The sequence below is a fragment of the Cornus florida genome, unplaced genomic scaffold, assembly GCF_030987335.1.
Source record: "Cornus florida cultivar Cherokee Brave unplaced genomic scaffold, ASM3098733v1 CherokeeBrave_3.0.0_Hap2_Chr04, whole genome shotgun sequence".
Classification (NCBI taxonomy): domain Eukaryota; kingdom Viridiplantae; phylum Streptophyta; class Magnoliopsida; order Cornales; family Cornaceae; genus Cornus; species Cornus florida.
This window is the reverse complement of record NW_026775574.1, coordinates 86,146,871-86,159,712: the sequence shown is the minus strand read 5'-3', so window position 1 is coordinate 86,159,712 and position 12,842 is coordinate 86,146,871. Positions and strand designations below refer to the sequence as shown.

Sequence of the window (12,842 nt, the reverse complement as noted above, 5' to 3'; positions counted from 1 at the left end):
CAAGCCCAAGATGTTATCCGACGATTCGGGGCATCCACAAAGGTGCAATTTTTGAAGTATTTCTTTTTTAAAGAATTAAATAACAGGGAGTCATCACCCACTTCCATTCGCCATGCTAATTTCACTAATAAAGCCAAGTTGAAAGTTTCAACATTCTTTAAACCCAGACCCCATCAACCTTGTAATGACAGAGCGTATCCCATTTAATCCATTTAATTTTATATAATTTTTCTTTACAACTCCACCAAAAGTTGAGAAACTTACTGGTTAAATCCTTGCAATTCTTCTTTGGGAGCTTAAGACATTGCATAAAATAAGTAAGAAGGGCGGAGAGCACTGCTTTTACCATAACCTCCCTGCCTGCCTTTGACAATAACTTGCCTTTTAGCATCTTGGTTTTTGAAGAAACTCTCTCCGAAATGAAGTTAAGCGTAACCACCTTAGATCTGCCAAAAAAGGATAGAAGACCCAAATAATTGTTAGCCCAGTCAAACCAGTCAACATTAAGGATACCCAAAGTGTGCCTGCAGAAGGATTTTTGAATTGTAAATGTATTTGGAGAAAAATAGATACAAGATTTGTCCAAATTAACAAGTTGTCTAGTTAAGGCTGCATATCGATCAAGAATATCTTCAACACTTCGCACCTTGGGTTCTTTAGCTTTGCAAAACAGAAGAGCATCATCGGCAAAAAGTAAGTGGGAAATAGGAGTGTAGCCTCTGCCCATTCAAAGTCCCAAAAGCTGTCTTCATCTCTCGTAATACTAAATTTACTCTTATTTTTATAAAATGATAAAATCTATATAAAAATGTATAATAGTAAATACATTAAAATAGTTTTCTTTTCTTTCTTTTCCTAATAAGACTATTATCAATTATAATAATAAGAATGTCGCTAAGAAGTGCTAGCAACACTCGGCAACTGCCAATGTGATTGAACTAAAAGAAATACAATAATTATTAATCAATCACTCGAGCTCGTTGTAGTTATAGTTAGTAATTGTGGCTAGTACTTCTCACATTATCATTTTTTTTCCTTTTGTTATTTTTCATTTATAAATCAAACACGATACATGGCTAATACTATCATTTCTATTCTTTTATAGACTATGCTTAAAACCTCACCAGTGAGTGCTGGCAGAGCGAAAACCGTGAATTTTCACAAAGAAATGATAAACAATTTTGAATCCACAAAGTTAAAATAAAATTTTAAAGTAATACGATAATTCATTAATCAAAAAGTTTAATTATGCTCTTACATACATGCATATTTTAAATTTTTTGAAACAAAAACAAAAAACAACCTTAAACTGTAAGGAAACCTATCAGAAAACTAAAAAACATAAGGAAATTAAGCCTAAAAATAATTCTTTTTAAAAATTCTGAAAAAAATAAAATAAGTAGCCTAATCAATAAAAACTACTAAATATAAAAATCCAAAAGAATTTGACTTCATTCTTCATTTAGACTTCAAACAAAAATCACAAAATATTTGACAGACTTCCTATAAGACTAAAAAAACGTTATTTCAAAGTCCCGAACGAAATTTTTTAGCCGAAAAATGATATGAAGCTAGTGGGTTTTGCTTAACGGGTCGTTTCCACCCAAAAAAAAAAAAAAAAAAAAAAAAAACAACTAACTCATTTCAAGTTAAAAACGGACTTATTGAACTGACTGAAATTCTATCTTACATCAGTCCCCTCCACTTCAAAAGCATTCGTCCTCGAGTTTGATTGTGAATAACATGAATTATTTCCTGCCACAAAATCATAATATTCATTGCCAAGAGAACCTCCAAAACAAGACACCAAAATATATTCGTTAGCACTTTTCGGAATAAAATTGTCTTCACTTACAATCTGCTCACATGATGATTCTTCATCAATTTGATGCCCATTTTCTTCCATACGATCTTGGACAAACAACTTGAAAAAATCATTGAACCGCTGATCATCAATTTATTCATATTGCTTGCTTTCATTATCGAATTTCTCGTCACCATCTTTTTCTTTTGTAATACTAAAGTCCTTTTTTCCATATCTACCAACTTGTGTAAAAGAATTGATGTTTTCACATCACTAATTCCTTCATCCTCAATTGCAATAGATGAATCTTTTGAGCATCACTAATGACTTCCATAAAATTATTGTGATTCTTGATATAACTATTTTTATTGTAAAATTCCTCCGTAAACTCGTTGACATACAAACTCTTTTTACTGCAATATTGATATTGGTTATCCGACAACTGTTCATAATCAAATGGAATAAATCTAGCCAAAATTAACCATTTCATCTTTGGCCACAATTGAAAAGGTTGTTTTCCTTGCCTCATCTAGTGTTAATCTTTATCCTTCCTTACCAAACTGAAGCACAACATTTAAACTTAAGAGCAACAATCGAAACTTGCTTATTTTCAGGTATCTTAAAATATTCGAAAAAGTCTTCAACTTAATCGAGCCAATCTAAGACAATATCAACATAAAACCTTTCATAGAAAGTGAGTAAATCAAGTTTTTTCTGAAACTCAAACTCATGTTTGTCCGGATATCTACAACTCTTATTGCATCTACCTCAAATTTGAAGTCCTCATCGTCGGACTAATCATCGGAATAACTTATATAGGTTGGATGCTTACATCAATATATAGGATCATAAATCATGTTCGGTTGGCTGCGAGACACATCATCAGCACGATCCCAAACTAAACCACAAACCTAGTTGCCACTAATCCTAAAACCAGCTGGCACGAACCATTCTTGAGCATGTATGGCTGCCTAAGGGAACTTCACTCTACAATCATCGTCGCCAAAGTGGGTGCTAACAAAATAACCAATCACCATCAAACTAGGGTAAAACAAGGCTTTGATACCAAATGATTGAGCGGAAGCTATGAATGTTTATAAATGAATGATAAACAATTTTGAATTCCCAAAGTTAAAATAAAAATTGCAAAACATTATGATATTAATCAAAAGGTTTAATTATGCTCTACCATACATGAATATTTATAATAATAATAATAAAAAATAAATAAATAAACCTAATTTTTGTAAGGAAACCTATCAACAAAAACAAATTAAAAATATAAGGAAATTAATACTAAAAATAAATCTAAACAATAAATAAATAAGAAACCTAAATAATAAAATTACTCTAGGTACCTTGCTAACCAAATAATAATCATAATGCCAAAACTACCCCTTTTTTTTCTTCTTTTTTCGGTAAATCAACAACTATAGGAAAAGAAAGAGAAATACACGCAAAAGCAAGCCCAAACAGAGGCCCAAAGGCAAAAAAAACAAAACATAGCAAGCACGGGCCAAACCCAATAACTAGCCTAAAAGCAAAAACAACAAGAAGACACACACACAACCTCAAACTCGCCCCAAAGATGTCTAACCCAACTTCACGATGATTGAATAATGTGAAGCTAAGGCAGCCAAAATCAAAACTAGATAAAGGCAAAACGGAGTGATACACTAATCGGCGACGATGATAGTGTTTGGAAGATTCCACGAAGCAGCAATGTCTCTTGACTTTTTGTAATCAGGAAATTTGATGTCAAAGATCAGTTTCTGGACTTCACTAGCTAATGACTTCTTTCCACTGAAGGTGCAATTGTTATGTTTCTTCCATAAGAAATAGATGTATCTATTAAAACATAGCTTGTAGACGTACACGTTGCTAGCCTTAGAAGTAGGGCTCCCTATGGATGTGATCCAAGCTACAATAGATTGGTAGTTCAGATCACCATAGTAGACACCACACATGTGCTGCAAAAAACCCCAAATCGTGACAGAGAATGGACAGTTGAAGAAGATATATGCGTGTGTGATTCGATGCCATTGGGGCATGAAGTGTAAGCAAAGGAAGAGTTTGATAGACCCATGCTTTTGCTATCTCGGGTTTTGAGTCTGGAGTTAAGGGCCAACCAAGTGATGAACGAGTGCGGGGGAATATGGTTGGTAAACCATACCACATATGGTTATATAGGCAAGATCGAATGTGCTAGTAATGCCAGGTAAGTATCCCAAATATTGAAAGACCCTGTACGGAAGCAATCCATATAGGACGATCAATACTATTATGTTTGAGCAGAGGTAAGTGTTTCGAATGGCTAATTGTCCGAACCATTTGGTAAAATAACCGTGGAATTCTTCATTGGTACCTCATAATTAAGGAGCTAACTTTAGATGTCTCTCCCACGGAGAGTGGTTAATGAATCTATGGTCAATTCTTGTGTGTAGCAAAATTACTAAAATAACCTCACCAACCTAAAAGGTCTTGGTTCGATATTATCCTCATTTTATTCTCTCAACCTAAAAGGTCCATTTCTTGTGTATAGTGAGATCTCATCGATAAACACTTATATTGCATTTAGTGTGCAAGAATGGAATGCCCATTCCAACCATTCCTTTGTTTGGTATGTAATTTAAAATGAAAATGTCATTCCATTGAAATGAAAATCCATTCTACAACTAAATTTATGGAATGACTATTCCCAAGTAATTTTTATCTTTTAAAAATCAATTTCCCAAAAAACCCTCATGTTCAAGTCCAAAAACCTCCACTACCTTCCACCACAACCACCTCCGCCTTTCACCACCTCGACTACCGACTTCCATCACTATCATTGCCTTCCACAACCACCAACGCCATCAACTTTCACCACTGCCCACCGCTTTCCACCACCACTACTATTGCTTTTCACTACAGCTACCACGTTCCGCCACCGCTATCACTTTCCAATACCACCACAACCACCTTTCACCACTACCACCACTGTGTTCCACCGCTACTACCTTCCATCACCACCGTCACCATCTTTCACCACTGCCACCGCCTTCTACCACCACCACCACCACCACCATCATCACCGCCTTCCACCACCACCACTGTCACCGCCTTCTACCACCACCATCGCTACCACCACAATTACCGCCTTCCACCATTACCACTGCCGCTGCCTTTTACCACCACCATCACTGCCTTCCACCACCGCCACCGCCTTTCACTACCACCACCGTAATCGCCTTTCACCACCACCACTGTCACCACCGTCACCTACATTGCCTTTCACCATCACCATAGTCACCTCCATTGGCTTCCACCACCATCACCTACACCACTATCTCTTTCCACCACCACCGCCACACTACTGCCACTACCTTCCACCAACACCACTGCCGCATTCCACCACTACCGTCGTCGCCGCTTTCCACCATTGCCACTACTTCCACCTTCCAACACCATCACCTACACCACTACCACTTTCCACCTCTACCACCATCGTCACCACCAACCATACACCACCGCCATTGCCACCCTTTATTTTTAAAAAAAAAAAAATTATGGAAGAATGTTATTTTGTTAATTTAATTTATTTGTTACTTAGATGGATATTTTAAAGAACTCAATTTTAAATTTATTCCATTTTAAATTTTAAATTGGTTCAACTAAACACTAGAATGCTTATTATCATTTCATTCCTACACATTTCATATTTACAACCAAATAATAAAATAAGAATGTTAATTACATTCCATTTCCATTCTCATTCCATTCCCATTCTTATTCTTATACCATTCTTACTTACTGTTTGGTTCGGAAAAGTAAAAATAATGGGATAAACACTTACATTTTATTTCATTGCATTATTGTCGTTTTATTCTCTCAACCTAAAGGGCTAGTTTGGTACGCAGAAATGAATTGGAATGGAGTGAGAATGGAGGTGGGAATGGAATGAGAATGTTGATTCTCATTCTATCATTTGGTTGCAAACACAGAATGTGTAAAGTTGGAATGGAATGAATTTATATTATTTTCTCTAAATACATTTTATTATTAGTAAAAAAATTAGCAAAGCAAAAGGGAGAAGAGATGTTAAAGAGAGAAAATAGACGAGATAAAGAGAGAAATACAGAGTCTCCATAACTATCAACATTCCCGCCGCCACAACCACGACCATCAGTACTATTCATTTCGATAAATGAATTCTGAAATCCACCAAAAATACCAAAAACAACTGTGAGAGAGGAATCAACTAATAGAGAAAAAGATACTTTTGTTCTACCAGATCGTCACCGACAGAGGGGACAACTCCAATGACCTGCAAGAGATCTGATTCCGGCCAAATAACGAACCAACAATGTACTTCAGTCCGGCGACACTACAAGCGTCCTCGACGAAAATTAAAGTTAAGGGCATCGCCGTCCTTACCGGCCATTTAAAGTTAAGAGCATCGTCATCCTTCTTTATATTGAATTAATTATATAACAATATTAATTTTTAATAAAACCCAATTGTTCGCTGGAGATACTGCCAGAATTTCATTTGGTTCTTTCTGATTTGCATTCCTAAAAAAAAGTTATGAAGATGGTCAATAACTCGTCAGTTCATTCCGCCGACAGTCTTGCTCGTCGGGGCCGACTTTGCTTCTTCATTGTTCGTGTGTTTACAAGATTGTTGTGGTGGGTTTGTAATTTGTTAACGACACCACTTCAACTTTATTTTTTAATATTTTTTTTAGTTTGTATTTTTTTAAAGTAAGAATAGAAAAGGCGGAATGATTTTGATGAAATGATTATTCTTCAAAAATGGTGAAAAATGACAATTTCAAATTTAAAATTGGATACCAAACACCAGAACGAAAAAAAATAAAAAAATAAAAAATAAAAAATAAAAAACAACTTTCTTTGTAATTCATTCTACCGCACCAAACTAGCTCAAAAAGTTTTGGTTTGACATTATCCATTATAAAGTAATTAAATAAATAAAATAAAATAAACTATTTTTATAAAAATAAAAAATAAAAAAAAACCAAAGGGCGAAAGATGACACGTGAACGGTGTAGATTTCTTTTATGTGAAACAGAGTTAGATTGGAATTGGGATTAGGTTTCCGATAGAAAGATCTCTTTCGTCATTCAATCGTCTTGCAACTTTTCTGTACTCTTGCAATCCTCCCTCCTCCTCCTCCTCCTGCCCTCTCTCTCTCTCTCTCTCTCTCTCTCTCTCTCTAAACCTCTTTCGTAATTCGACTGATCGATCATGGAGATGGAGCGTGTTACTGAGTTTCCCCACACGTACATGGACAGGCGACCTAGAAAAAGGCCTCGTTTGGGCTGGGACGTTGGTCCTCAGGACCCTAAGGTATCTAACTCTTTTCAATATCTCATATTAATCTGATTTTTTTTTTTCTTTCTATTTTGCTCTATCTTGTCAAAATTAGATACATCGTAGATGCGGGAAAACAAAATTAAACTGTGATCCTGTTATATTTAATTTTACTATATTTGACGGTTGGAGGGTTTGTTCTTTTCTTTAGATAGATCTGCATAATCTGTGAAGATTTGGTTCTTTTTTCTTCTTTTTTTGTTCAATTATAACGTTATTAGCTTGATCTGGGGTTAGCTTTTGATTCTGATGTATTATTTTTTTGGGTGATATCAATTTTTATGTTATTTGTGAATTATCATGGTTTTTGAGATGTATTGTGATGTTGTTAGGTGGATTCTCTTGGTTTTTGAGATGTATTGTTAGGTTTTATTCTGTGTTTGGTTTAGATAGTTGACTCACTTTTTTCTCCTTATGAAGCTACGTTATTAGAATCTGTTTAAGTATATGAGAAGAAACTTTTTTGATTCAATAATTCATTAGCTTCTGTCTCCTCAGATTAAATGCTTGTGTTAGCGGAGATGGTGTGATCTCTCCTCCTCCAAAGGGGAGGTTGAGTGTTCGAGCCCTGCTAGGGCAATATTGTGGGTGTCTGTTTTTGCTTCAACTTCTGAAAAAATATATAAATGATTAAATATAAATTTAGTGATTTTTTTGCAAGAAATTGTATTTTTAGGTATAGAGGGAAATTGTTACTCAATGATATTAATATAATCATATAATATACATACAAATAAATAAATTGATATCAAATTTCATTCCTAAAATATTTTTAAGAAGCTTCACCAAGAAAGATTTGACAGAGGATGTTACATATGTAATAGGCAGCATGTGTAGGTTTAGCTTTGTTATTTTTTGTGGATACTGGTTTAAAGGATTTATCTTATGATTTAGTTTGTAGTGTTAAAATTGTTTCGTGTGCATTGAACAGTAAACCTAAAACTAATGACACAACTTTTAGGCCTGTAATTTTGTGAAATCGCAATTGGGTTGGCCTTCAATTTTGTTCTTTTTTCCTATTTTTTAATTTTGATTAGCTAGTATTAATATGTGAATTCTGTTTTATCGGTGGTTGATTTGCTGTATGAGTTGAAACCTTTATTTGTGGTGCAAGTGTTGGCCTTCTTTGGCATTTCTTGTATCCATAGTCTAATTTTATGTGATGTTTATAACAACTAAATCGTGGTTCAAAGTTCATAAGGCATCAGGGAGCTGAAAATTTAATTTTTTATATGGGTGGAACATGAATGGGTGCCTGTGTGTAGGCTCAGCTAGGAATGTTTTGTGGACAAGAGGTTGGAAATGTGACAAGCTTTGCATCTTCAAAGGCGCCTTCAGGCAATACTAGTTCTTCTCTGTTTGTTAAGGGAGTGGCTCGAAATGGTTCTCCCCCACGGCAAGTAGATGACAAAGATGGGCATTACATGTTTGCAATTGGAGAAAATTTAACTTCTCGCTGTAACTACACTTTACCATCATTAAGAAATTTACATTTATAGTTTTCCTTGATTCATTTTAACATCCAACTATTTTATTATTAATGTTTTTCTTATTGACCTTTTGTTGATTTTTTTCTTCTTATTATTATTTTGATATGTAATCTCTTTTTTCAATATAACACACTTTTATTTTCTTATCCATATTGTTTCTCCGGGGTGTCGTGGTATGATTCCAAAACAATTTCAAGCATATGATTTTTTTTTCTTTCTATATTAACGTACTATAAGTGTTCTTAAAGGTGCAATTTGGCTTTCCAATGCAATCTATTGAAATGCTTCTGATATTGAGTGGGTCTACATTTCTTGTGATTTATTATTTATCTAATTAAAACTAATTTAGCTGAGGCAATATCTTCCATCATTTGTTCTCAATTTTTTGTAGTCGTATGTTCTGTATTATAATCTTGTTTTTCTCTCTGATTTTTCTTATGTTGCTTCATTTCCATGTTTGCAGACAAAATCCACAGCAAAATGGGTGAAGGTATGTTTAGAATGAAATTTTGTATGTTGAAATCCCAAGTTGAGGGCACATTGTTCTGATGTTTTGTTTGTCTCAATCTCTTTCTTCATACAGGTACTTTTGGTCAGGTTTTGGAATGCTGGGACAGAGACAAGAAAGAAATGGTAGCCATTAAAATCATTCGTAGTATTAAGAAGTATCGTGAATCAGCGATGATAGAAGTTGACGTGCTGCAACAGCTTGGAAAGCATGATAAAGGTGGCAACCGGTGAGTTTAATATCTATTTGTTTACCTCTTTTACTGCTTTTCTTACTGGTCTTGTGGACTTTCATGAACTTGTGTCAAAGGTTAAATGGGTTTATTCCTTGCAGTTGTGTGCAAATACGGAACTGGTTTGACTATTGTAACCATATCTGTATTGTAAGTATATAATTGATTTGGTGGATTAAAAAGTTCACCAATTTCACAAATATTATTGAGTTAAAGACTTGTCGATGAATTTAAATGGTTTTAACAGGTTTTTGAGAAGCTTGGACCAAGCTTGTACGATTTTCTACGGAAAAACAATTACCGATCATTTCCCATTGAACTTGTTCGGGAGATAGCCAGACAACTGTTGGAATGTGTAGCATGTGTGTATTATTTACTTAAATGCTAGTTTCTTTCAATTTCATAGCTGGATATCCTGTTTTTCTTCACAAGTATTAATTACTACTTCCATATGATAGATAATGTTAACTATTTCTCATTTGTTCCTGTATATATTTCCTTACCCTTTTCCCTCTGCCCTCTTCCCTCTTCCCTCTAAACCTTACAAAATTTTAACCGAGGTAGATTCTTAGTCAGTTGGATCTAATGTCGCTCTAGTTAAATAATGTTGGTCCTGCTTCTAAAAATTTGCAGTTATGCATGATTTGCGTCTCATACATACTGATTTGAAGCCTGAGAACATACTCCTAGTGTCTCCGGAGTGTGTTAGAGTTCCAGATTCCAAGGTAAAGAATCACTAAAGATGCATCAAAGATATCACTGTTAACATTCTTTTGAAGACTAGATGGACAAGTGCCTCAAAATAGTGAAGAGAGAGTTACTTGTGTATCCGGCTAGAGGTTTTTTAGTAAGGCTTTACTGAAGGTTATTGTCTTTGTCCTTTTCTATTTCAGGTTCAATCAAGATCACCAAAAGATAGTTCTTACTATAAGAGAGTGCCAAAATCAAGTGCCATCAAGGTAATTGATTTTGGTAGTTCAACTTGTGACCGTCAGGACCAGAGCTACATTGTATCAACACGACATTATCGTGCACCTGAGGTTATTCTGGGTATGGTATTTGCATTTGTTGTTTTATATCATGTTATTATGATATGTGTGGACAGGAAGGATATAATTTCTAGTTGTGATTTTTAATTGTGTAGGGCTTGGATGGAGTTACCCTTGTGACATATGGAGTGTTGGCTGTATTTTGGTGGAATTATGCTCGGTACATTACTATTGTTGTTATTGGGTTTTCTGGTTATGTAGCGGTATAATTTGTTGTGTTTGCTTTTTGTGAAGGATAAAATTTTTCACCTCGTTTTGTCATTTAAACAGGGAGAAGCATTGTTTCAAACCCACGAAAATTTGGAGCACCTTGCCATGATGGAGAGGGTCCTTGGTCGACTGCCTCAGCATATGTTGAAGAGAGTAGAGTGAGTAATTTTTCACACAGAATCTCTGTATCTGATTATTTATTTTTTTAATTTTTTGAGTAAGATTTGACACTTTGGTCAACAGTAGTGATTAAGATTAATTAATTACTTGCAATTTGTCGTTCAGTCGGCATGCAGAGAAGTATGTTAGGAGGGGTAGATTGAATTGGCCAGAGGGTGCAACCTCTAGAGAGAGTATCAAAGCTGTTCAGAAGCTACCGTGTCTTCAGGTCTTAATTTTGAACATTTTCAGTCTGACATTTGTTCGAACTAACACAGTAATACTCCAGTAGTCTGGCCTGGCTTTATAAAAGTTGCTTTTCCATCTTGTCTGAAACATGTGAATTTGTTTATATGGCAGAACTTAGTCATGCAGCATGTGGACCATTCAGCAGGGGATCTCACACATCTTTTGCAGTTACTTCTCAAGTACGATCCCTCCGATAGGCTGACTGCACGGGAAGCCCTCAAACATCCTTTCTTCACCAGAGACCATCTTAGTAGGTCTTGAGCAGTGAGATAACAGCTAGTTCGTGTCATTTTTGTATATGGTATGCCGAATTTTCAGCTGGTCAGCGGAGGGCATTGATCTTATTTTGTTGCATTTGTGGAAGGTTTGGATGGATCACTTGCTAATCACCGCGGTCCATTGTGTGTATATATCCCCCTACGCAAGCCGTTTGCATATAGAAAATTCTCTAATTCCGATGTGTATTGATTGGGTTTTTTAATCAAGGACAAGTTGAAATTCTTTTTTGGCTGTTGATTTCTGCAACTAGTTATGTTATGAATTGTATGCTTCTTGATGTTTCGCACCAATTTTCCCTTCAAAATGGATTACCTATAATTATTTGTGGCAGAGGAGACAATTTGTGGTGTTTAGGATACTTCATGGCATTATATTGTCAACTTTCGGTTCGACCCGAAAAGTAGGGCTGATTACGGATCGGTTCGGTTTCGTTAAGTAACGGTTCGGTTCCACGGATTGGGATTTCTCAAACAAAACAACCATGTCAACAAAGAACAAAACACAAAAAACATAGAAATTGTTTATACACACCAATTCAAACATGCAACAGATGTAAATCAGATCTAAGCATTTAAATACAAAAGCCAAATGACATAGATATATATACAAACGTTTTCAAAGACCTTACCACGACTGAATTGACTGAATTTCCCAATTTATTCTTCTATATATAGATATAGATATATATAACAAAGAGGGGTTTTCTTTAACTCTCTGATTGACCTACTATGAACGGCAATTTCACTCAGATCTGATCCACTGTTATCATAATTTGAATACAAGAAAATAAAGAAGGCATCAATGGATGACTTTGGAACGTCAGCCAGAGACTACGGGTTCAGACCCAAGGCAAATCGGCCCCTATGGCTTCATCCAAAACTAACACGGCCGTTGGATCGGACGGTGGAGATCGCCGAGCTCGGGTATCGTCGTCGTTCAGCATCAACGATCACAATCGAGACGGTTTGTTATATACTGATGTCTTCGATCATTGGCCCTCCCAAATACAATACTAAGCTGAAATTTTGAAGAGAGAGAAAGTAGAGAGAGATTGGGCCTAGGAAGGCATGAGTGATGGAAAGAGAAAGTAGAGAGAGATTGTATACCTTATGATGAGTGATGGAGATTTGCAAGATTTCAAATCTTATGGTTTCTTCTGGAGACGAGGAAATGAGGAAGAGAGAGTCGAGAAACAGACTGAGAGGATGCACCATCAGATGTTATGTTAGAAAACTAGGGTAAGATACAGGGCTGAATTTTAAAAACAAATAATGAATAAAAAATAAATAAATAGAAATAATATATTACAGTATACATATAATTATTTATATATATAAACGGATCGGATCGGTTCAATTAACGGATCGGATCGGTTTTTTCAGGTTCAATCCGTTAACCGAACCGTTCATTACGGATTGCTGATTTTTAAAACCATTGCCGAACCATTAGATCAAAAAATCAAACTGAACCGCACGGATCGGATTGATTCG

At 35.4% G+C, this 12,842-nt stretch overlaps 1 protein-coding gene and 1 long non-coding RNA gene across 4 annotated transcripts; one reads left to right on the top strand and one right to left on the bottom strand.

Annotated features, from left to right (window-relative positions):
• Positions 1-6,921: 6,921 nt before the first annotated feature.
• Positions 6,922-11,642, top strand: LOC132303788 (serine/threonine-protein kinase AFC2-like). 3 transcript variants are annotated; one of them, XM_059801213.1, is made up of 12 exons: positions 6,922-7,152; positions 8,442-8,634; positions 9,130-9,156; positions 9,250-9,403; positions 9,508-9,556; positions 9,654-9,768; positions 10,040-10,131; positions 10,300-10,456; positions 10,551-10,615; positions 10,726-10,823; positions 10,951-11,053; positions 11,185-11,642. In XM_059801213.1, the coding sequence occupies exons 1-12, from the start codon at positions 7,051-7,053 to the stop codon at positions 11,332-11,334; spliced, it is 1,305 nt and encodes a 434-aa protein (XP_059657196.1). In that variant the 5' UTR covers positions 6,922-7,050; the 3' UTR covers positions 11,335-11,642. The 3 variants fall into 3 exon arrangements, with proteins under 3 accessions (XP_059657196.1, XP_059657197.1, XP_059657198.1); XM_059801214.1 differs by lacking the exon at positions 8,442-8,634 and having other exon boundaries at positions 7,013-7,152; XM_059801215.1 differs by lacking the exons at positions 6,922-7,152; positions 8,442-8,634; positions 9,130-9,156; positions 9,508-9,556; positions 9,654-9,768 and having other exon boundaries at positions 9,254-9,403.
• A 200-nt stretch (positions 11,643-11,842) lies between these two features.
• On the bottom strand, positions 11,843-12,627 carry LOC132303789 (uncharacterized). The gene is made up of 2 exons (XR_009481332.1): positions 12,459-12,627; positions 11,843-12,369 (listed from the first exon to the last, which is right to left on the bottom strand). It is a non-coding gene; the product is annotated as an uncharacterized LOC132303789 (long non-coding RNA).
• Between the last annotated feature and the right edge of the window lie 215 nt (positions 12,628-12,842).